The 23,896-nt window shown below is 41.0% G+C and overlaps 1 protein-coding gene across 2 annotated transcripts in view; it reads right to left on the minus strand.

Moving 5' to 3' along the window:
- Window positions 1–1,022: 1,022 nt before the first annotated feature.
- P4HA2 (prolyl 4-hydroxylase, alpha polypeptide II) overlaps window positions 1,023–23,896 on the minus strand; it is a 26,056-nt gene continuing 3,182 nt past the window's right edge. The window contains exons 1-14 of one of the 2 annotated variants that reach the window (XM_009071973.1): window positions 21,259–21,363; window positions 19,458–19,554; window positions 18,205–18,356; window positions 16,568–16,705; window positions 15,509–15,748; window positions 13,593–13,804; window positions 12,654–12,830; window positions 9,179–9,249; window positions 8,847–8,946; window positions 7,843–7,896; window positions 5,107–5,166; window positions 2,795–2,863; window positions 2,289–2,385; window positions 1,023–1,545 (exon numbers count right to left, since the gene is read on the minus strand). In XM_009071973.1, the coding sequence (XP_009070221.1) occupies window positions 1,475–1,545; window positions 2,289–2,385; window positions 2,795–2,863; window positions 5,107–5,166; window positions 7,843–7,896; window positions 8,847–8,946; window positions 9,179–9,249; window positions 12,654–12,830; window positions 13,593–13,804; window positions 15,509–15,748; window positions 16,568–16,705; window positions 18,205–18,356; window positions 19,458–19,554; window positions 21,259–21,340 (1,620 nt within the window). In that variant the 5' untranslated portion in view covers window positions 21,341–21,363 and the 3' untranslated portion in view covers window positions 1,023–1,474. Of the gene's footprint in view, window positions 1,546–2,288; window positions 2,386–2,794; window positions 2,864–4,972; window positions 5,039–5,106; window positions 5,167–7,842; window positions 7,897–8,846; window positions 8,947–9,178; window positions 9,250–12,653; window positions 12,831–13,592; window positions 13,805–15,508; window positions 15,749–16,567; window positions 16,706–18,204; window positions 18,357–19,457; window positions 19,555–21,258; window positions 21,364–23,896 lie in introns of those variants that run through there. The other variant, XM_009071972.1, reaches the window with a different exon arrangement.

The raw sequence follows: 23,896 nt of genomic DNA on the forward strand, positions 1-23,896 counted from the left end.
ACAATCCTGATTGCAACTGAATTTTTCAGTACAATTGAAGCTTACTCAAGCCAGTTTCATGTGCTGGTATATTCCATGTGTTGGTATATATAGCCCAAGCTCATCTTTCAGGACTATGTTATGGTTGTAAAACCATAACCAGTTATGGCTTTCAGTCCATAATCCCATGAAGTCATGCCCAAACCACACACAGCCAGGGAGAGAAGCCAATCCACCTGCACAGCTGGTAATTGGTACAACAGTCTGGTACTAATGGCAAGTTCCTACATTTCTGAAATATTTGACTACTTCTCCATAACTCTGCTTTTTTGTTTTTTCCAGCAATTAACTGTCATTTCTTCTAGAGCAATTCAGAAATGGGACTTCCTTTCTGTACTCCATGTGTTGGCTTGTGGCCATTACTCACATGCTAACAGAACAAAAAGGCAAAGGAGAATCAAAGGGCAGGATTATTCCCAGCCTCTCTGAAGAGCAAGTTAAAAGCCTGCTCCAGTCTTCAAAAGTAGATAAAGATTTGCTTGCAAACCATCCTCCTGACTTCCATAGGTGTTGAGTTCAGGTGCTCCTGCAGTAAAAACACTGTTTCATCAGCAGATATCAGCTTTTACAAGCAAGGATGGGCAAGACTTTCGACAGTCTTGAAAGGCTTCAGATTTTTTTAACTGCTTGCATTAAAAATAGATACTACCTAATAAGAGCAGAGTTAACACTACAGGAAAAAGCTTCTCATAACTGTAAAATACTAAGACCACAGTTGTCATTGGCACGAAACGTGCAGCCTGCCTGCTCCCAGAACACATTAGAGTTCTAACACAAAAACTGAACCTTTCCAGCTTCAGTACAAGGTGCAACAGTTCTGTCTTGTTTGCTGGAGTTTTAAATAAACACTGTCCAAAACCATGCTGTATTTTCTACAGCAAAGCAATAGGTCCTCAAAGGCAGAAATAAAGGCTCACTGTTCCCTCAAACCAAGCACCGACACACACACCTATTAAAGACATTGAAGAGAGTATCACTTTATGGAAAGAATTTATTTTTGCTTCAAAACTTGTGATCCATAGAAATACAATATAATCAACATGTACACAAAACTTTTTAAAAAACCAACTTTGGTTCAAAGAAATATTTAACATCTAAATCTTCTGAGGTACAAAAGGCACAAGACCAAGCACCCAAACATACTGAATCCCCCACAGCACTGTTTGCACCACTACTACAGAGGAAGATTGGAGGAAGGAAGGCAGGTCAAAGGAGGGTGGCAGGGGAACATGGAAATAACAGCAACCAAAACAAGGATGTGTACGATGCCATTTAGTTTCTTTCACAGATGTAACATATTTTGTTGTACTTTTTTTTTTTTTTTTTTAAGTGCCAGGATGCTTGGAGAAAAAGATGAATCATTTCTTAGAAATGAACTGGAACAAACAACAGTAGAAAAGGAGACAGAAAAAAAAAGTCTGCAGCAGGCTGGGGTTCAGTCAACCTCTGTTCTCCCACAAGGTCTTAAGAATTCATTTCCTCTTTCATGAAACCATTTGTTTGAAACTGTGGAAACAAGAAGGTGGAATTAGTTATCACCATGTACCCAGTGTGAGTATCACTGCATCCTAGATGGTTACTTCAAGTAAAACTTTATCTCTCAGTCTGAGGATCTATGCTTATACCTCTCTACTCGTCCAAGGGGAAATACATAAAGATACAAAGGTTTGAAGAAGAAAGGATCTTGCCAATTGCACAGTTCTGGAGCCAACTGTAACAGAGCAATGTAATCTGGGTCTGGTATCATTGATAGGTCACAGCATGCTCTGGCACTCCAGGGGACAACACCTTGGAGGCTGGGGGAGACAGGTGTGAGAATAGATGACATGAAGCTTGAGAAGTTTTCATCAGTAAGCAGAAATTCCTAGTGTCCAGGCATTCCCATTTACCTTATGAAGAGCTCTCACCCTTTTGCAGTTAAAATGATGCACAGACCTTTGCAGGAACAGACCTGATTCCAGCCAAGTGATAATATAAGTCATCCTGATGCTAATACATTATGCAAACCCTGTGACATTCTAACACTTTGTGCTCCCATTGACACAAAACAACCTCACTAGAAAACCTACAGCTGAACAGTGCAGCTGCTTAATACTTCATGCGATCAATGTTGGGAAATTTCATTGTGCCCAAATGAATCCAGTAGTTAAAATGGTTATTAAATGCTGTTGCAAGGGGTCAGTATGTCCCCAGCTTTGCATACACATGAGCCTTCCTCCAGGTTTTGTTCCTAAAGGAGTATTACTTACCCCATTTACACCCTACTAGTACTGGACAAGCTGCATGCCTTGTTCTGTAATCCCCCTCACCACTTCTGAAGAGATTGTACCAAAACACTGCTGTGCCCTGAAAAGTGAAATCAGATCAGGGTTAGTCAGAGCTTAGCCAATGTAACTATACAGGTTTCAGTAAGGAGAGGGGGAACGCCTACGAATTCAGCTGCAGGCTCCTAGGAAACACATGAACAGGTCACAACACATAAAACCCCCTTAGTTCCACTCTAACTCAACCATGTTCAGAGTACATAGTAGTTCTACCTGAACACAAGTTTGTTTTGTTAAAAACACCTGTACACATAAAACTGTTCACTTTATACATTGAAAAACAGAGATGCCCTTTAGACTGCAAGATGAGCTACATCTGCAATGAAGAGCACTTGGTCGTGTTAGCTGACTTTTACCTGGACTGTGCTGAGGGAGAGACAGGAGCTGGAGAAAGGGAAAAAAAATTCAACCAAAACACAAACAGACTTTACCTTCTTGGGCCATATTGCTGCCCCAAAATCTGGGAAGACTGTAGCTCCTCCAGCTTCTACATCACTCATCTGAGAAAACAAAGCCCACAAACTGACCATTTACAAGGCTTTTTATACATGCAGTCCCACAAGCTAAAGTGCCCCAAGGCCTGAAATTTCCACTTGCACCTCTACAAGGGGCACTGATGAGAAAGGATGCACTTCAACCAGCACAAACTGCAGAAGTAGCAGCACCTGCTGTTGAAGGATTTTTTTTCAGCTGAAGGCTTATGTCCAGCACTTTGTCTAGATGATATATAATCCACTTCACAATTAGCCACAGGAAGCTGTGTACCTGCAGTGTTAATAAGCTAATACTCTTGAACGTAGGAGAGGACTTCAGAGTAAGCCTGTTTTAAGAATTCCATTCCAGTTTATGGTCCAATTAGGAAAGCAAGTGTCTGTTAAACCACATGTTTCCTCTTAAATTGAAGCCATGACTTTGGAACTCATTTTCATAATTTAGTTCATGCATCTTGGTCAACCACTTCAAAAACTATCCAAACTATTAGAAAACCTCACTTTCTGCACTGTTTCTATGCTGTTCACCAGCATGTTATGCCACTTCAAGTGCTTTATGCAGCTCAGGCTTTAACACCTACAGCTGTGTGACTCTAAAGAAAAGCACAGAACTTTATGCTTTGACCTTCTACATTGGAATGATTTGAATCCTACTGAATCCATTAGTAACAATGGATTCATTATAAATTCTAGACTTGATCCAAAATCCACTGAAGTTCCTGGAAATACTCCCATTAAAAATAGAAAGTCTTTCCAATGATTTCAGTAAGTTTTGGGTCAGACACTAATTAAAAGAAATGAATCAGTCAGATCCAACTCCCACCAAACTTAAATACTACTATGAATACATTCCCCAAGTCCCCACATTCTCTATTGTAACTTGGATTTCTGTTTAAAGCAGATGTTATTACCACTCTGGTGTCCTCCTGCTTGGTACCTACAATAAAAGGGCATAAGATGCCACAGGTGCACAGGTTTTTGCCCATTCCAACTAGAAAGCATGTGCATGCAACTTTGCAAGTTAATACCTATGTCTTAGCAACACAACCACTCTTTTTAGTAAGGGTGTTGGTACATGTATGATGTGTTCTATATGAGGCAAAAAAGGGTGAATTGCCTTTGACCATGTACAACTGGCAGAGAGTAAGGTATGTATCATTTCCTCTAAATCAAGGCTTGTGCAAAATTCTGAGAAGCAAGCCAAATACAGGTTGAGTCAATTTAAAATTAAAACCTCTCTGCAGCAGATTTTCACAGTGATCTCTCTTACTCCAATTCTTGTTTTGGAGATTAATTTCCTCCCCCTGCCATATCAAGTTGCAAGTATTTTTGGTTCTGTTTTGACCTGCATTCCACACTCAAAATACCAGCTCAGCCATACATATTTTGTCACAGGACTTAAATTTGAAGTTCTCTCACTCAAAGGTGAAGATTAGGTGATCCTAATGGAATAATGAGTATAGGCTAATAGACAAAAGATTGTCAGAAGACGACTGTGAAAACATGAGGCCACTATTACCAGTGGCAGCAATGTTTAGGATTCCAGTGTACATGGTCTGTGGGCTGTGCAATGCATGCAACTAATGAGTCTTTCAATTCTGCACTTGTAACCCAGTTGCACCAAGTTTATCAGCTCTGTCTCCTCCATTTGCTGAAGCAGCAGCTATGCCAGAGCAGCTTGGCTTTGACACACAGCTGAGGTGGAAGCTAACAGATCACAGCATCAAGTGCTGTCAAACAGTGGTGGAAGCACATGACTCTCTCACATTAAATGGCTGACAGACAAGTTCTCCAACAGCATACCACAAGACTGCCCCAAGCACTTGCCTTTGAGAAATAAGCCAGATTCTCCTCTCCTTGCATGGAATCCCATTAAGTAAAGGATTCCATAGTAGAGTGGCCAAAAGGGGAAGTTGAGTCCTATATTCAAATTTTCTGCTCTGAGGTTAAATCCCACTATAATTCTATCAATTCAGATGGGACAGCACCTGATGCTGCAGGAATAATGAAATCCCCACTTCCAAATGCCAGGGAATATCTACAAATAACCAACTGCACAAGCTGTAAACAAGATGCTGCTAAAGTTACACTCAATGCAGAAAGGATCATCATACTTACATAGTTTAAAAAAGTGGCCACACGATTTCCAGTCCCTAACCGCTTGAAAGCATCTGGCTCATCTTTCTATAAAATTAAATGAGAATAACTGCAAATTTCAAGCTCCCAGACAGCAGACAGACAGAGGTACTTACATAGTTAAGAAACGTCGCTAGCCTATTTCCTTCCGATTTGAGTGTGCTGTCAAAGGGTCGCTGCAACAGACAACAACTTTAACCCAAGTTCCAAACAGGCTCACACTAGAGCTACACACACGTGTAGCTCTGCAGAGATCCTTAAGCCAAATTTAAAGAGTTGGAGTAGAAAGGGGACAATTGATACAGGGCAACATTACAGCCATCACAAGTTGCAGCCAGGGTGCACAACGGCATGCACATAGCACTCAGATGCGACAAGGATAAGTTACACCGAAGCAATTCTGAGGGCAGAGCAATGTTTGCAGGGCCTGTGGCTCAGATGTTATCCAAGTAAGGTTAACAACAGGTCATTATTGTTCTGGGCACTAATCCAAAGTCAACAACTGAGGTGAATACAAAAAAAACTCATCTTCAATGGGCTTTAGAAAACACAGAGGGTTCCTGTAAATGTAGCAACTCAAAGAAATATTGTAATGAGATGAGAAAACACATTTTTTGCCAGCAAGCAAAACGGTAGAGTAGCAATAATGAGCCTGTTTCAGGTGGTTGCCTGTCTGGGACTAAGGACCACATCAAAAAGATCACATTGTCTTTACTCTGTAAGAAACACTGAGTTTCATTTGTTGAAGTATGAGGTCACATTGGTGCCAGTTTAGAAATGGAAAGAACATCTAGAATACCAGTGTTTCTCTCTTCCCTTCAAAAAAGACAAAGCAAAAAGTTGATTTAAATAGCTAATAGTCAGGAACTCATTTCAGTCAGGAGGCATTACAGTGCATTCTTATGCACAAAACCAGTAATATTTAACACATACAGTATAAATCAGTATTTAAAAAGAAACAGCAAGGACAACCACAGCCACCGTCTCTAATAAGTTGTAGTTCAATCTACTTGAAGCATATTTTGAGAAAAAAGAAGTCTTTCCTAAAACAGGTTCATAAAAAAACCAAAGACTTTTACCTATGCAAATTCAACCCAAAAGAGCCAACATAAGAGCACTGAGATACAGGGGATTGATTGTCTGGGTACTGCCACCCCTGCGAAACCCCAGTCCAATCATGCATTTCTCAACTTCAACAGCAAAAAAATCTAACTTGAACAACCAATAAAATCTCCAAGTTGTATAATATGCAATTATTGAAGTGCCCCTATTTGAGAACTGCAATGGAACAAGAAATTGCAAGGCTGATCAGGAGCTGGGGAGACACACCAGCACATCTATTTCAACACTGAAAATCTGTGATGCACAGAGAGCCTGCAGGACCAGTCCAAAACTATGGCAGACTCTGCAACTGCCTTGCCTCAGCTGATGACTGCAGCCAAGGTTACGTTCCAAGTGGAGCTCTGCCCCAGCTGCCTAATCCAAAAGTAAAGTCCACACTGGCCAATTTGATGCCTGAGGTCCTTGAGTTCAAAGGCTTTGAAGAGAATTTAAGAGCATCTGCTTGACTCAGGAAATGAAGCAGTCTCAAAGTTAACAGGAAAATTCTCTTCTCGGGCCAAAGCTAACGAATATAAGCTTCCATAGTGTTGAAACTCAGGATTTTTGTTTTTATTTTTTTTAAACAGTGCTAAGTTGGGTGGCTTAAATTCTGTACTCAATTATTGGGTTGTGTGCTCTGGCTGCAGCAACGCCTTCTACCAGGTAAAACCACTGGGACAGCCTGAATTAAGCCAGATTCCACAGAAATACCACAGTTCTGCTGGAAGCCAAGGCATCAGATGGATTTTCTATTTGAAATTACCAGCCACCATAGCTCTTCAGTATGATTAGCACGTTCAATGAACTGGTTTAGGGCAATAATGAAGAATTTGCTCTTCTCCCTCCTTGCAGCAAACCAGAGCTGTTCTCTGCCAGGCAGAGCCCTCTAGTGCCTAGTGTGGATCCAGCATCCATCACCTGCGTGTTCACCTGCTCCCTGAAGCGCTGCCCTACTAAACACCGACCCAGGAAACCTCCCCAGAGCTGCAGCCACACTAAGGGTTTTGCCAGAAGGACTGTACGACCCATGAGGATTTCCATAATGGCTACTTTTTTTGAGGAAGGGTGAAGGATGTCTCACCTTCAGCCAGCTCCTGCAAAATCACAATGTTCAGAGTTGGAAGGGACCCACAGGGATCGTCAAGTCCGACTCTTGGCCCTACACAGGACATTCCCAAGAATCACACCATGGACCCAAGAGCACTGTTCAAACGTTTCTTGAGCTCTATCAGGCTTGGTGCTCTAAGCACTTCTCTGGAGAGCCTGTTCCAGTGCTCAACCATCCCCTCAGTGAAGAACCTGTTTCTAATATCTAACCTAAACCTCCCATGACACAACTTCAGGCCATTCCCTCAAGTCCTATCACTGGCTGCCAGAGAGAAGAGATCAGAATTTGGACAACCTTGCTGAACTCTGAAGTTTCATGGATAACGGCAGACTCGCAATCCAGGGCTTGCAGACCTCAGTTTACAAATAAGCAATGGAAGAGCACATTCAAGTGCTGCTTGACCCTCTTTTAGCATCTCTATACTGTGCAAGCAATCAAGGTCGCAAAGATAAGCAGGAAGATTTCTCTTGAACTTTCAGCATCAGAGAAGGCAGCGCAAAGGCTTTTCAAAGTCATAATCCATCCATGCAACAGGCCTACACACAGAATGCTTTAACAGAAAACAGTTCCAACAGTTCTCTTCAACCAAAAATTGTTCCCCACTCCCCAGCCCACCAATAAATAATTTCAAGTGTGATCTTACCCGAGAAAAATCAAAGTGTGGCTCATACTGCCCTCCCATTCCATAGTTGGCAACCTAATGCATGGAAGAAGGAAACATAAACATCCATTGAACTGTGACTGCTGCAGAATAGCATTTGCTCTCAGAAATCCAAACCATGCACTGGGGAACAGCACTTTGTGGCAAGATAATTATCTATAGCACACTTAATTTCTTATAGATTGCCAGAAGTGAGGTACACAGATGAGAAACAACTTAAGTGCTTCTCCTTTTTGTAACTTAAGGGTTTCTACTTATCACTACAACAGCCTGTTTAACATGAAGTAGCAGCAATAGATTTACCACACTCTTGCTTACTTCCTCTGAAGAGGAGGTAGCTGAGTGTGTGGAATTCTGTGTCCACTTTAGAAGACAGAATTATATTCTGTGTCACTCCTGTATGATCTGTGACATACACATGTCCTTCCAGGACCACAAAAGGCTCAAAGTGAAAAAGCACCCCTTTATCTGAAGATCACATAACATATGATTTAGTTACTCTGAGGCTTCACTTCATGTGTCTCCCAGATCACTATACAATTACCTGGTTTCTGTGGATAGCCTGTAATCAACAGTACTGCAATCAGGCTTTGAAACAAGAATTCAAGAAGTATGGAGGGAGAGAAGCAGTAAACAAGCTAAGGTACAGCTATTCTGGCAATGCTGTAACCACAGCTGCTCTCCTGCCTTTTCCCAACAGCCAGACAGAGATCAGAATTAATAGGAGACTGTAGCAGGGCTATGAAAAATATTTGGGTCTTTGAAAGGTTCAACTAGGAAGGAGGTTCAGCTTTTGCAGACTTGAAAATAAGCAGCAGGCATTTCCCTCAAAACAAACTGGTAAATCACAGATTGCTGCAAAAAGTTATCTTCTATTTCTTTGATCTCTCCACCCTACTCTGTCTAGCACACAGGGAAAACATTCACCTGCATCAGACCACCCTGACCAGCAGCTAATTCCACCAGGATGAAGCCAGTGTACCCACCTGCAACAGCTCAGCTGTTTTCACTGTTAACCCTGTGATCTGCTGCATACGTTGATTCACCTTGGCCACAACAGGATCATCATCTTCCTCCAGCCATGAGCTAGAATAAGGGAAGGATACAACAACATGATTTTGGAATACCAAATGCAACAACACATTTGCCAAGGCAGAAAGGTTTTTCTGCCCTCAGATGGCCGAAAGAGCCATTTTTTCCATGCATTTGATGGGGAAGCTTTGGTTACATGCAAAGCAGTTCAAGTTTTAAGCTGTAGGTAACAGACGACAGCTGTTAAGCACAAAAACCTTAAAGCTAAACTCTTCTCTCTGCTTACCTCTTTGACACCCTGTAGCTAGCCACTGTAAGGACACCGGTTTTGGGATCACGTACTGTGGCTCGTGCCAGCTGTGTCAAAAAAAATCCCAAGGGGGAAGAAACACATCAACTACAGGACAGAAAAACACCAACTTTCCTTCACCTTAACCAAAATCAACACCTGATTTGTCCAACTTCAGTGTATAACCGGAAGAAAGTTAAGAGCTCCAACCTAGAGTTTGTTCTGATTTCACACTAAAACACTACACACAGAAACACAAGTACAATCCATCACCTGCATTGTCTGGAAAAAGAGTGACTGACTGCACAAGCCATGATATTCACTAAATACATGAGTTGCTTGCTGAAAAGATTTTGAAAGAGCTGTTTTAAACAGCTGGAGTCAGTATTAGCAAGAAGGAACAACAAGAAACATTAACAATATATGAAGCCCAAGTTCTTGGCCTGCTCCTCATGTGGACTGAAAACCCCAACCTCATTCTCTGATGAAAAATGAGAGATAACTTTTACAGAATGAGTTACAAATTATGGGGCAGGCAAATCCTCAGTGGTAGAAAACTCCTGAGGGCAACTCTCAACATTCCCATATTCAGATGTTCCAATTGGAAGATGCCTGGAACATATAAATCAGAGACAGTTTGAGATATGCTCCTACATGATGAAGGTAACTTTGCAAAAGCACAGCTCACCTATACATTTTAAACAGTGGGTTTATCATCATGTTCAGGCCATATCACCAGATTTGTAAGAAAAATGGGAACTTGGCAAAACTGATGAGGTTTGCTCTGGTGTCAGTGACAGACAACTGCTAACATAACACACCAGGTCACTTTGGTTTCATACTTGCAGCTGAGAACAAGAAGTGGGACACTCCTTTCTTTGACTGGAAGCTCAGACCACATTTAAATTTAACTCCTGCAAACCACAAACACTCTAAATCATGCCTCCTTCCTTCCACTTAATTATAGGTCATAGAAAGCCTTTCCATTTGAGTCTTCTTCAGAGCATGCAGTCATTATTTCCTTCATTTTCCCCTCGGTCTCCAGCCAGTTTTACAATCCAGGTCAGCTGTCTTGTCCCTACACAAGAGCTTTTGGCACAGCTGTTGCTGTACTTCTGACTTGCTGTTATTTTGTTCCAGATTTCTTCTGCATAAATCATAACAGAAGAGCCAGACTGACTGAATGCTGTTCTTCACTTCCACAGTGAAGCAGAGCTTTGGGGATATAATCTTGCTTCCCAAACTTTTCATTCTGCTGCCATTTTCAGCCTTGTATATGCTTGCTTGATTTCTGCACCTAGCATTTGATCTAAACAAATCAGAACTAAAATAAGCCTGACTACATTGATGTTATTCCCTACCTGCCCTTTCTGATAGGCTTCTTCATTCAAGACATACAATCTACATCTCAGATGGTATAACCAGCTGATAAATGTGAGGCTTCCTCTCTCATGGCGGAGAAACCTTATAAACAGGCATTTGTTGAGCTTTGAAGATTCACCATAACACACTACATTGGTCAGAAGCTTCATCTAGTCTTCCTCTCAGGGTGTCTTTCATTCAGCATCGCTTCATTGCCTTTTCTTTCTGGAATTATGCATTGCTGAAACCCTACAGCACTGAGTTCAAAGATATTGATGGCATCACCACCCTCCATGCCATATTTTTGCCTGTTCACACATACCTGAACTTCAGAATTTTGGAAATAAGGTTCTCATACTTTGATGGCAGACCTGTCTCAATGCTATCCACATCAATAGAGTTAAGAATTTTCTTGACCCTCCCCCACTTGGCTCTAATGCATTGCCTGAAAAGCTGGAACTGCTTTTTGGAAGTGGAGTAAGAGTGATTGCATTTTGCAAAACAAGCATGCAAACCAACTTGAATACAGCTACTCCCAATCACATACAGATGTTGTTTCTCTACAAAAAGTATTGGCAAGTATAAAATGCAGATAATGTTAGAGTGCTTGGACTCAAACGTAGAAATTTCTTGCAAATGCATTTTAGTATGAAGTGCTCATCTTTCTGAGCCTAATACTAAAACATCACTTCAGAGCTCTGTCTGAAAGCTTCCATGATTACAAAAATTTCCTGGCCAAAATTAAGCTGTATTTATTAAGAACCATCTGATCACTGGACTTGCATTTTCCATTCTTTCAGTAGTGATGTAGAGTTTAAAGCTATTCCTGCAGCTGAGCTATGGACAGATTTAGAAAAAACAAATCATAAGGAAATGGTTGCGTTTTTATTTAAATTGAAAATTTTCATCTGAATCTTAAGGCTATATTTACCTACTCTTATAGGGACTGATCCCTATTCTACTCTACATACATCATATGAAAAATTCCACTGACATTAGTAATATAAGCAAAACTCAGTGATCAAGACTTCAGACTTTCCATAAAACTTCGAATAAAAAGGGAAGACAAAAAAAAATTAATGGCTGTCTTCAGAAAGTGCTTTATTTGATAAAATTGATTAAGTGATATGCTCTATGTGAATGCTTCCATGTTATCTGAAGCTCTTGAAGTTTTATAGTATGATGTAATAGGAAAAAGTCTCCATTTATGGAGGTGAAAGGCCTCACTGAGACAGGAGTGTTCTGCCAATGCTTCCATAGCTGTGGCTGGTAGTCATAGAAGTCCAGCTTGACAAACATCCCAAATTATTAATGTTCTTGGGAAGCATCAGTTTCCCAACCTGTTTCTAACTATTTATGCTTGCATTTAGCAATACATACAGAAAAGTATCTCTTCACTGGAAATTTAGTACCATATTTCATAGCAGTAGCCTGAAGAGTACTAAAATGAACCATTTATCTATAAATAGTGTTCAGTTTTACAGGTTCCACTGAAATTCCACCTCCAGACAAATCAGATGAGATCATTACTAGCTTTGCATTAAATAACTGCCTTTTTATTGAGTGCAGAGCCACTAGAACTCACACCACAGGTAACAGGCAACACCTATGGTTTAAAACAGAAGCAGTGGATTCCAGGATACACAAAGCAAGCAAACAAACCTCTAGATATTCTTCTAGCACAACTTTAAAAGAAAAAATCCCTCTTTTTTTTCTTCCTACTTCTGTTGAGATTTGGGCTGTTTGAATGCCATTTAGGTTTGGCTCCATTTCAAACGACAGACTTAAGACATATTGCACACCCACTCCTGTATCTGTGAGTCAGCTATATACCTTTTCAGGTCTAGTCTCTAATTTCTTAAAACCTTTCTAAGCCATTTGCTGAGAGCTTTGCATAATTAAGTGCAACAATGCATAAATACCTTCAGGAGCCTGGGCTTTATGGTCCTACATCACCAGACAGTTTCGAAATCATTCCCCTTAGGCTCACAGCTGCAGTGTATCATCTGTAGTATGAAACCAGATCTTTCAAATCCTTTGCCTAGTCTTTGCTCAGAGATTAAAGCATGGAATTAGCAGTCATTAGTGAGCTGGAAAAAGGGAAACTTACCCTTGGCTTAGCTAGTTGTTTAATTTTCTCAATCTCTTCATCAGACATGACATCATAATATCGTACAATATGAGGGCTGTCCCATTCATCTTCTTCCTTAAAAGGAGCTATGAGGAGATGAGGGTTTCTGTTCCCATCATGGTACCGACAAAACAGCCTTTTTTGTCTTCGAGGTGTCTGAAACAAAATGCCAAACAAAGCATTGTCTGCTCAAACACTTTTCATGAACTTAAAACAGGCAAGAAAATGAGCTTCATTCCACACAAGCCATCAGCTGACCAGCAGATACAGGAGCTAAGCAGGAGTGAGGCAAATAAAAACAAGATATCCCACTCACTCAAGGTACAACTGAGCAACTTCTGAAACACTAACCTTTAGGGGAATTAAATAATAGGTTACAGATTAAGCAAAGAACTGCACGAGCAGCCAGCTGTAAAAGAAGTCTGCTTCTTACAATTAAAAACTAAGCAAATGGAATAAATTGATTCTTTTCCCTGCACTAAGAACTAAAGCCATGTTTGTTGAGAGGTACTGGAGACTGGCTGGTCAAAATCGTCATCCAAGAAAGATATGATTTTAAAATGCAAAAGGGAAGGAATAATGTGATCCCTTAAGCATGGCACAGTATAACCAGCTTTCAGGGGAAAATGTCTTGTATATCTGTACAGCTGCCTTTGAAAGAGCTGAGTAGACAGATTGAGGAGAACCAAGCTTCAACAACCTTTAAGAGGTACAGTTGAGAACTGTTTGCATGTCCAGGATTAACAGCTAAAAACAGAGAAACCAAGACCTAAGTTACAAATCTCAGTCTGGACAGAACTACATTTAACTTTTTCTCAAAAAACAACTTCACAGAAGGAGAAACTTCCCACGTCTCAGCAAGCCTGATCACTCTTATGCAAAAGCAGAAGAGTCAGGAAATTGTTGTCTTTCTCTTACCATTTTCACCCCTTCACCTCTGCAAAGGGCCTCATAGATATCACGCTCTGGCAAGTAGTCAAGAGGCCTCTCATAGGCACCACTTTGCACCACTGCTTCTGTCGTTGTCACAGTCTTGTTTACTGACTTTTCTTTCTCCTCCTCCTCTCTTTCCTTCTCCAGCAGCTTCTCAAAGTACCGCAGATTGCTGCCTGCTCTCTCATGAGTGCTGTCTTCATTGGGAGAAACACAGACACAATCAGTGATTTTTGCAATCACAGGAACAAACAGGTCTTTTATCAAGACAGCAAAAATTTTCCCCTTCCTAAAGCATTATCAGGCAACCAAAGGCACTGGTTCCAGTCTGCACTGAAAACAACCACTGGGAAGTTTCTGGCTTTGCAGAGGATGTGTAGGCACAGTATGGAAAAGAATCTTTTCTGGAAGAACCCATCACAAAACTTGTATTCCAAGAGGGGGGGGGAAAAAAAAAAAAAAGAGTAGAAAATTTTGGTCTTCACATTCCTCCTTTTCTCTCAACTTTTCTATCCAAGAGAAGCAGATCATAGAGCTCATCAGCAGAGATCAAGCTAACCCACTTGCTGCACCCCTCTTCTCATCCACACTGCACACACACACACTTTAACCAAGGACTGTGGTGTCCAGCCACGGTCTTCAGCCCCAAAACCTTCCCTCAAGTTGGGAAGCTCTGAGGTATGTGTTATCACAGCATTCATCACTATCTAAGAGGTTTATATGTGAGAAATCCTGGATCACTAGCATCTTTGGAGATATCATTAGTGATTTATTAATGATGTCGGCATGAATCAATAAACACCATCAATAGCTCTTTACCGCAGGTAACTAAGAAGGAACAATTCCCTGTTCACAGATGTTTCTGGACACTAGCATCTAGAACAGATTCTTTCCTTCTGTCCCTCTCAAGCTTATTGTGTTTATCTCATGGAACCAACCCCAAAGGCCACTGCAGTCACCACTCATTAGAGCACAGGCTAATAGTGGCCAGATAAGGAAGCTGAGCCCAGAGAAGAGGAAGCTGCTGCTCCCAGAGGGTCTGCCAAGTCTGTTCCACTGCTGCTGATAAAGATTTGCATTCTGCTACCAGTGTTAAACCCCATTGCAGAGGGAGCTAGATTCTATAAATATTTATTCTTGTAAATTTTAGTCTAAGAATTCTGATGTCTACAGAAATTACCGATACATATTTTTCAATGGGAAGGTTTCACCCACACTCAGGATGTAGCTAATATCTAAACTAAGAACCACAGCTCATTTGGAAAAAAAATATAAAAAAATCCAACAAACATATAACACAGTAAATGTTAACTCTAATTGTGGAGGACAGACCTTTCCAACGCAGGAAGTAGGCAAAGCTGGATAGAAAGCAATGCTTATTTGCTTACTCAAGAGAAAGCTAGAAACAGCCCAGAGATAAAAGGAGGTTTTAAGAAACTCAATCTGCACCAAATATTCAGAAATGAAGACTTTCAGATCTTGAGCAAAGCATTCTCTGGCATCAAATAGCACCTGCACTGAGGAATAAAGAGGAATATGGAAGTCAGTAGGACTTTACAGAAGATGGAGCACTCTGCCTAAGACTTGATCTTCTCTTGAAACGAGTGAGGCTTTAACCATTGCCAAACACAGTGTCTCAGTACACTACAGCAAAGCACACAAGTACTGCAGTCAGACACACATTGGGTCTTTGGGTAATAACAACATGGGCCATAAGACAGCTTGTTAAAGATGCTTCATGTATAAATAGACTGGTTGTCTTCCAGGACCCACATTTACTATAAGTCATCTGTCAGGATATCCTTCCAGTCAGCTCACCAACATGTATGGGCCACGACTGTCCTCAGCTCTGCTGCTGGCAGCACTCCCCAGCACTAGAATAACGTGTCTTTTGTTCTTACCGAGGGATATCAGCCGTCTGGTAAGCTCCATGGCTCTGTGCAAATCTCCAAACTGGAAAACAGCATAGCTGAGATAATCTAGGATCTCTACTTTGCTGACTGTTGTCTCCTCCCCCTCATCGTGCTGCTTTAAGGCCTGTTCCATCCAGAGCACAGTGTGATAGTAGTCCCCATCGTTGTAAGCTGTCTTCCCCATGCCAAAGCAGTCACCTACTGCCAAAGAGGATCTATATTTTGTTCCTAAAAACAAAAACATAGCTTTGAGTAATCTATACAGAAGCACCTTTGCCTTCAAATACCTGGCACATATTGAGGAATCTCTCTAAATACACACTTTTATCATCCAAAACTGTTTCTAAAAGGCAATGTTTTGACAATATTTTTGGTTCAGTACTAAACTGACCACCTTCATAATTAAAAAGTGAATTCTACCCTAATTCTATTGTAATTCATTCCTTTGGAAACCAAGAGAAGTATAACAGAAGTTACAGTGTTAAGCTATTGTGCTTTCTGTTGTAGACAAAGCCAGTACAGACTAACACCTTAACAGATTTTGCTGAACCTACACTGTTAGATGATCAGACAAGCCTGACTACATGCAGAGCTAGCTTGTTTCTCTTTTCTGGAGATCTATATTGTGCATAAGCAAGCTGATGGTTATTTAGACAAACTGGGGATCCATTTGACTGTAATTTCACTGATTTCCAGTTGCTCCAGCTCAGCAGATGCACACTTGCCACCTAAAAACTAAGGCCATTACTAATACCTTACATATGATAACTAGAAACATAGTGTCAGCTCATCTACCCACACTCTAATGAAGCCTATTCAGTTTGTAAACTGTGTGTTGGTAGCAACCATAACCTGTTTCAGCAAGTCTCTCATAAGCAGCAGCAACAAACAGTTACCAGGACTCAGCTGCAGAGACATCCCAATATCTCTCTATACTTTCTAAACCATCTCTGTGGCAAAATCTGTTAGACCCCATTTCATAAAGGGGAGAGTGAGGATGTTACCACTTCCTTCCCGTTGAAGGAGAGGAGACCTTGGTGCACTTACCTGGTAAGTTCCCCCGAGAGAGAGTTTCAGAATCCAGTTTGTATGTGTCCTGCAGGCGCATCAGAGCCTTTGCAGCTCCAGTCTCATCTTCTTCAGTTGGAAAAAACTGACGCTGAATCGTAAGATTTGCAATAAAGCCTTTGCAGTAAAAGGGAAAGATGTTACTTTCAGAGTTTGGATAAATATTAGTGCCAGATTAACACAGAAGGGGAAACATCTGCTTTGGTTTGGGAGTTGAGATTCAGATAATCCAGATTTAAAGCCTCTTATTAAGCTCTCAAGTTATAAACACATTGTTTTCTGTTCCATTTTAAGAAATACAGCTCATGAGCAAAAGAAAAATAACTAAACCATACAGTTTTCTTGTGCCACACAGTTACTAAAGTACAATATGAATCTAATCACAGAATCAACTGGTTGGAAAAGACCTCCATTTTCCTGCAATGTCTCTTTTTGACACGAAAACGTCATAGCTTTCATCAGTTCTCTTGTAGTATCTACAGACAAGAACTGCAGATCACAGTACTGGGCAATAACCTCCAACTCTGTACTCCAGTCTGTAAAGCCATAAGAGCTTTTCAAGTCTCAGTTCAAGGGACAGAGACCATGATCCAGGATCCCCTCCATAAGGTAGGGCCTCACTCAGTGAGAGGCCTAAACCTGACAAGTAAAACCAGGTGACATTTAGAAATAAAATTAAACACACTAGATAAATGTATCAAGGTTACACGGCAGGTTGGTTGGGCAGAACTGGGAGTCATCAACTGCAGGAAAACCACCCAACTGTTTCCAGTCATGCAGCAAGCAGAACTGGAAAAGGAAGACTTTAGAAAAAGAATTAGTGACAGAAGTACTCAAAAGAATTGAGTATTTTATTTCCATCTAAGATGACTATTCCAAAAGGCAAGCCTTGGCTGGAAAGCACTGCCAAGTACCTAAACTTTAACATATGCAGAGCAGAAAGGGAAAACATGCAGTGTTCTGCCTGAAAAACATAGCTTATTCTCCCTCACTTTCAAAGACCCCAGAAAAAATAAACCTCTATTAAAAAAAAGAAAAAGGCTATGAAAGCAAATTCAGGCAGACACTTTGACAACATAATGCAAAACCAAAGATTAGTATTGGAAACATTTGATTTAGAAGTTTACAGATAGCAACTATTATCCTGTTATCAACATGACTACAATATCTGCCAACTCTTAATGCTGGGCCTGATACAAACTCCTTCACCAATTCAGTGTGGGGCTCATCTTGATTCTTAATCTTACCTACTGATCAACATGGTCAAAAAACAACGATCACCAAAAAAAGGAACAGACTGGGAAAGCAGATTAAGTTATTATAGAAAGGAACTTCACACCCAACAGTTGCCACCACAGCTGACAACTTTAACATATCCTATTCTCCCTATTCCCCAAATAAAACCAGTAACAGTTTCTCCAAGTCTTGACTGAGATGTGTTTCAGTAGCAATTTTCACTCACTTGGGTAACCAGTCCACAAGAGGCCACTCATTAGTTTGTTTCAAACAAACTTGGCAAGAGTATTTAAACCACAGCGGAGCTTGTGGTTTTCCAGAACACATGGAGGACTGTCCTGAGGCTGCCTCCTGATAGCTTCTCCCCTGTAACTCCTTACCATTTGTTGTATCCTGAAGAACTAGGTTTTCCAATTCCAGCCAGTCAGTATTTAAACGCTTCACAAGCTTATATGCATTTACAGGGTGTGCTAGATATCCTTCTGGATCAGAGGCTGATTTGCTGGTCAGTACATCCATTTTTTCAGCCCAGCTGGAATGAGAAATGTATGCTTCAGCCTGAGAACAATTCAAGAATGCACATCTTCCTTCTCACTAGATAAAATTATTGCTGCTGTTGCTACCATAACTGTCTTTCAACTTCACAAGGATAAAGTGGATTTTTTAAAACTACAATAGTCTTTCTTATAAAAAGAAATTATTTCCCTGCTTACTATTTTAAACCTTACTACAGCAGGCATGCATCTCACTTGTGATGAGTCTTAAAAACACCAGTGTATACAGAGATTGAACAGACATTGTCTTTACCAATACTTGGAGAGGAGACTGCTTTTCAAGAAAAGAACATTTTGTGTATACATGACCAGAATTCCTATGATTTCACTACTCCATAGCCCCATCCTCACCCTATATCCCCAAAGGGAAATCAGATTGACTCATACAGCCTGGAGTCCAGAAATTCTTTGGACAGCATGGCTCCTTTTAGAGGCTCTTCTGAACCTGGACCTCATTTAGACTATCCTAGTGTCACACCCTAGTAGATATTGCTTTTGGCTAGATAATCATTAACAATCTTCCTAAGGGACACAGAAAATATCAGTTGTCAGCAAGAGCCTTTCAAGAGAACTAAGCAATCAGGACAAAGTCAGAGATGTGCTGCAGCCAGGCTGGCAACTGAAGAGAACAAAGCAGAAGAACTGTCCCTGAGGGCAAAGCCAAGGTGGGAAGGAATCTGGGGATTCAGTATGAGTCACTAGACAATGACACCGGCACACTTTGTAGTAAGCAGCATGAAACTACAGGTAGCACAGAGCAGTGACACACAGAGGCATTCAGCTAGCATGACAAGACTCCTCTGATGTGACTAGTGTCCTCTCCACAGGAGCCCTGTGATGGTACATGGACAAGGCTGGAAGAGCCCAGCAGATCACCGTTTCTAAAGCAGCAGGGCTTTAGGACTCCTCCTTGCAGTTTACAGGAATAAATTAAATAAAAGTTAGTACCCGTGGTCTCACTGTGATTATCTACCGAGGAAATACCAACAAGGCCTAGCAGCAGAGAGAGAAAGGTGGGGTGTGATTGAACACAGATGAGCCGTTTTGTCATCTTTCATTATACAAACCTCTTCCCTTACCTTTTAATCTGAGCAAGCTTGTTCTCTTCTGCTCGGATATATTCCTTTAAAGACTGTACCAAGTCTTTCTCTGCATAAATCAGGTCTGTCATTTGGCCTAAGAAGAAAATAGGAGCAAATGTTCATCAGACCTAAAAAAGTAAGTATTTCCAAGCATACAGAAGACAAACATTAAATGCTCTAGGGCTATTACAAACCACCACAAAGAACAGACAAATTAAGAGTGTCCACTTCAATGCCTGTAAACCACAAGAGCTATTATACATACAGGTCTGGCATTCAAATGCTTCAAGGGCCTTTTAAAGTCCCAGCTTCAATGGCTCATGTAGCTTTCCTGTGACCCTTCCACTGCTTCTGAATGACACTTAGTATTGCAAGTGTACGCAAGAAAATCAAAAGAAAGGTTTGACATTCGTACAGCTATTGAATCAAAGCAACAAAAGATATAAATAGGTGCCAAAGCATCTGTTCTACATATGGATACAGATTAGGTCACACTAACAAATTATTTGTCTAACCACTGGCATCATTTAAAATTACAGCCTTACAATATGGGTAACTGTGGAAACACAGCCTAACATTAAGCACAGCGGAATTTCAGACTAATGTTCCTAGACTGACACACACTCTCTCCTGATTAGCATTAGTGGAAATTGCTAACATGTCAGTCCTAATTGCTATGACAAACTTGGCTTTTCAAAGCCCAAACACTGAAAGACCGGATGAGATTTATAAATGCAGCCACAGCTTTAGCTTCAGCATTCCAAAGTAATTATTAATGAGGCATGATTAAGCAGAGAGAAGGTAGCAGGCTGTGCTACTTTCAGAGTTAGGAAAGGATCAGAAACAGGTAAGTATAAAGAAATGGTGATCCTTCGTGGTAACTTTGTACAAAAAGCTACTTAGGAAAATGAGAACCAAACAATACATATGTAGTTAAATATTGTTCAGCCAACCCCAGCACAAGGAGCACGTGAGGAGGTTGGCAGTGGAACACAATTCTGCCTGGCTCTGGCTGAGTGCTTCCACACAGTGGTGCAAAATAACCCACCAGGAGTTCTGAGTTTTACCATTCAGAAACACAGCTCCACTGGCTCAAAGAATACTCTGGAGAACAGCCAGTGGTAGTTAATCAGCCTCTAATGCCCTTATGGAGGGGAACTCCCCACACTGCTCCACAGGAAAACATTAGACCAAGTAACAGCAGAAAATGCAGTTTGTGCTTATTCTGAAGCTCTACCACGATCATACATGACTGTATCACAGCTATTAGAACACATGAACTAAACTATCATAAAATCCAATTATTTTTAGGATTTATAACCATATAAATTCATCAGTATTTACACAGGCCTTACACAAGGTAAGGGAATTACTAGTTTTTCCATCTGACACCTAACTCCAGCTTTGAGAAGACAGGAGATTTCAGGTCCTGTGAAAAAAATTTTCACTTATTTATCACTTCAACTCTTTTCATAAACCAAATTCAGGACTAACCTTTTTAGCATAAGATTGTGCTGTGTTCAAGATGACAACAGATGCACAATTCTTAATAGAACACAGGCCCCATTTTATTTTACTGACAGAGGCTCCAGAGAAATTTGTACCTTGTTGGTTACAGAGTGCTGTTACCCAACTGCAAAGAAATTGCACTGATGCTGCAGAAGAGCAGCTTTTCTCAATACAGACATTGTTTGATAGGGCCACATGAAGAAAGCCATATGCATCAACTGTAAACTTCAAGAGTTCTGGTAATCACATTAACTACATCACAACATTGTGCATTAGGTCCTTTCCATACCTATGGAGGTGAAGAACTCTGCTTCTGTGTGCCAGATGAAGAAAACACAGGGGAAGAACACCAACTGCAGCCAGGGCTTCATCTTCCAGATAGCTCAAACCTGTAACAAATTAAAAGGAAATGGACGAGTAAAAGTAATTAACCTATTTGTGAGAAAACAACCCAAGGTATTAATCTTCATCTTCAGTCATTTTACCCTCATGAAAACTATTTAGGTCCTTGAGAGACTGAATTCTAATTAGTAAAGCTTGAAACAAAAGACTTTTTCAACCACATGAGGTGTTAACAGTCTCAAATGCTATCTTGTATACTACTCTCTGGGATTTACATGGAGGGCACTGGAAAACCCACATGAGAGAAGTAATGGAAGCAATATATTGTCCACTGAGACAGTGAGAACAAGCTTTTCTGCAAGAGCAGCTCAATGCCTTCCATGTCATGCATAACTAGAGCTGGAAAACATGAGACTCATAAAATTGCATTACATTCCAATAATAATAGTCTAAATTAAATGGTCAGACTTGTAGCATGCTATAAAACTCAGTTATATAAAAATTGTCTAGAAACACAAACAGTGGGAAAGCCAAACAGAGAAATAGAGCATGGAAGTGGCAGCAATGGTTGGAAAAGTTAAAAGTGAAATTTCCAGCTCTGCTTATTCAAGATGCATCATCTCAGCATATTGGCCTCTAGGCACAGCCCTTATGACTTCTGTACTTCAAAGGCTGTGCCAGTTTAGAAACCCAGCTCCAGAGAGGGAGGCTGAAAGCAGACTCTGAGGCTTCCAAAAGCACAGCCTGAGGGGGCATGGAAGGGAAAGCCAGACTGAACAGGCAGGGCCAAGTGAAGTAAGGGATGCAAGGTGCATACAGAAGAGCCTCCTGGGAGCTGTAATTCTCTTGGTAGATCTGATGGCTAGGATCACCATTTCCAGGGGATTTATGAGGAACACACATTGCACTTGGATCATTCCACAGGTGACTGCAGAGCCACCTGTTCACCAAGCAGGAACAGCCACCGCAGCCAGTCTTGTGTAGGAACACTGCTCCTCTAACACTGAGCTCTCAAACACCCAGGCACAGTGTCAAAAGGAAGGTGACAACCCTTCACCCTAATTCAAGAAGCAATTATTCCTTTTTGCTACCCAATTTAACTGGGTAAACTGATGCCTGAAAATGACCACTTGCAACCTGCTCTTACTACAAACACAGAAAAAAATGCAGCTATTTGGGACAAAATGGAATCACTTCATCTGATGAGAAAGGGGAATGGAGGGGAGAAGAGATGGGAGAATACATAAAATATCCTAAAATTTCAAACAATGCAGCAAATAGGAAGGTAATAAAATAATTGTGGAACAACTCTAGCTCATTGTCCTCTTGGGCTCCACACATCTGCCTGCACAACAATACAGAAGATGAAAGGTGGATATTGCCCTTTCCTTCTGGGATTTTCAAGCCCACAGCACAACAGCAGCCCTCACTCTCAGCTGAGCTCACCAGTGCCATGGACACAACCACCAAACACACCATGACACTACCATCACTAAGAACATTAGAAATAGCTCTGTCCTCTGCTGTGTATTACCACATGGCAAGATGATTGCTTTTAAATTACTCTTTTGAGTGCTTTAAAAGACTACCCAAGGAATCAGAAACATTCACCACAACAGTTTGCAAGCATGACTAAGCAGAAAAATGTCTTACAGCATCATAATAAGTCTTCTCCTTTCCCTCTTCTGTTTCTCATCCTCCTGGCAAGCCACATATTCCCAAACTGCTTGTTTAAGCTAGTACAGACCTAGTACATGGGTAACCTGAGAATTGAGCAAAGCGGAGTGAATAGTACCATGCAGAGGTCTGCCAATACTACAAGCCACAATAAGTGATGTAGCAGAAAGCCCAGCAAGTCAAGAAGTACATTAATTTGGATATATTAAGCCTTGTCTGTCCATCTGCATAGTCTGTCATCATTTAACAGAGTGGCTTTTTGGATGCACAACACAAAGCCTGGGAGAACAATTACAAGGGAATTTTCCAGTTAAAACAACACAACTCAACATTCTCCTGCACCTCCCCATGTTCTCTCACAGCTGAGGCTATCTGCCAAGAAGTACACTTACTACAGCAAGCAGCTTGTCTTTATAGCAGATCTTTAACAGCTTTACCATCCTACTCAGTTTTACTTGAATCAATAAACAGAAACCTCAGTAAACAGAGAAAGCAGCTCTTGCTCGAACAGGCAGGACACCTGGCTGCAGGGTTTGCAGATTGTTTGTACACATTCTTTTCACAGCTGTTACTGGGAAAACCAGCACAAATAATGAATTACAGGAGGCTGAATAACCACAGTCTTGGACAGCAGGAGCATGTGTGCTCAGACACACGTATGTGTGCCCACCCCATGCCAGCTAACCATCTGCTAACAAAGAGGGCAAGAGGGGCAGAAGGGGCATTAGCAGCTCCAACCTCAACAAGGGAGACAAATGTTTACAGAGCCAATGTGTTGCTTTCAGACAGAAATGCCAGATAATAAGCCTATGTAGGACAAATACTGCCTATGTTCCTGGCTTTTTTAATACTTCTTAATACTTAATACAGTGTAAGACCTCAATGAATCATTGCTCCCACTGGAAAGA

The sequence above is a fragment of the Acanthisitta chloris genome, unplaced genomic scaffold, assembly GCF_000695815.1.
Source record: "Acanthisitta chloris isolate BGI_N310 unplaced genomic scaffold, ASM69581v1 scaffold35783, whole genome shotgun sequence".
Taxonomy (NCBI): Eukaryota; Metazoa; Chordata; class Aves; order Passeriformes; family Acanthisittidae; genus Acanthisitta; species Acanthisitta chloris.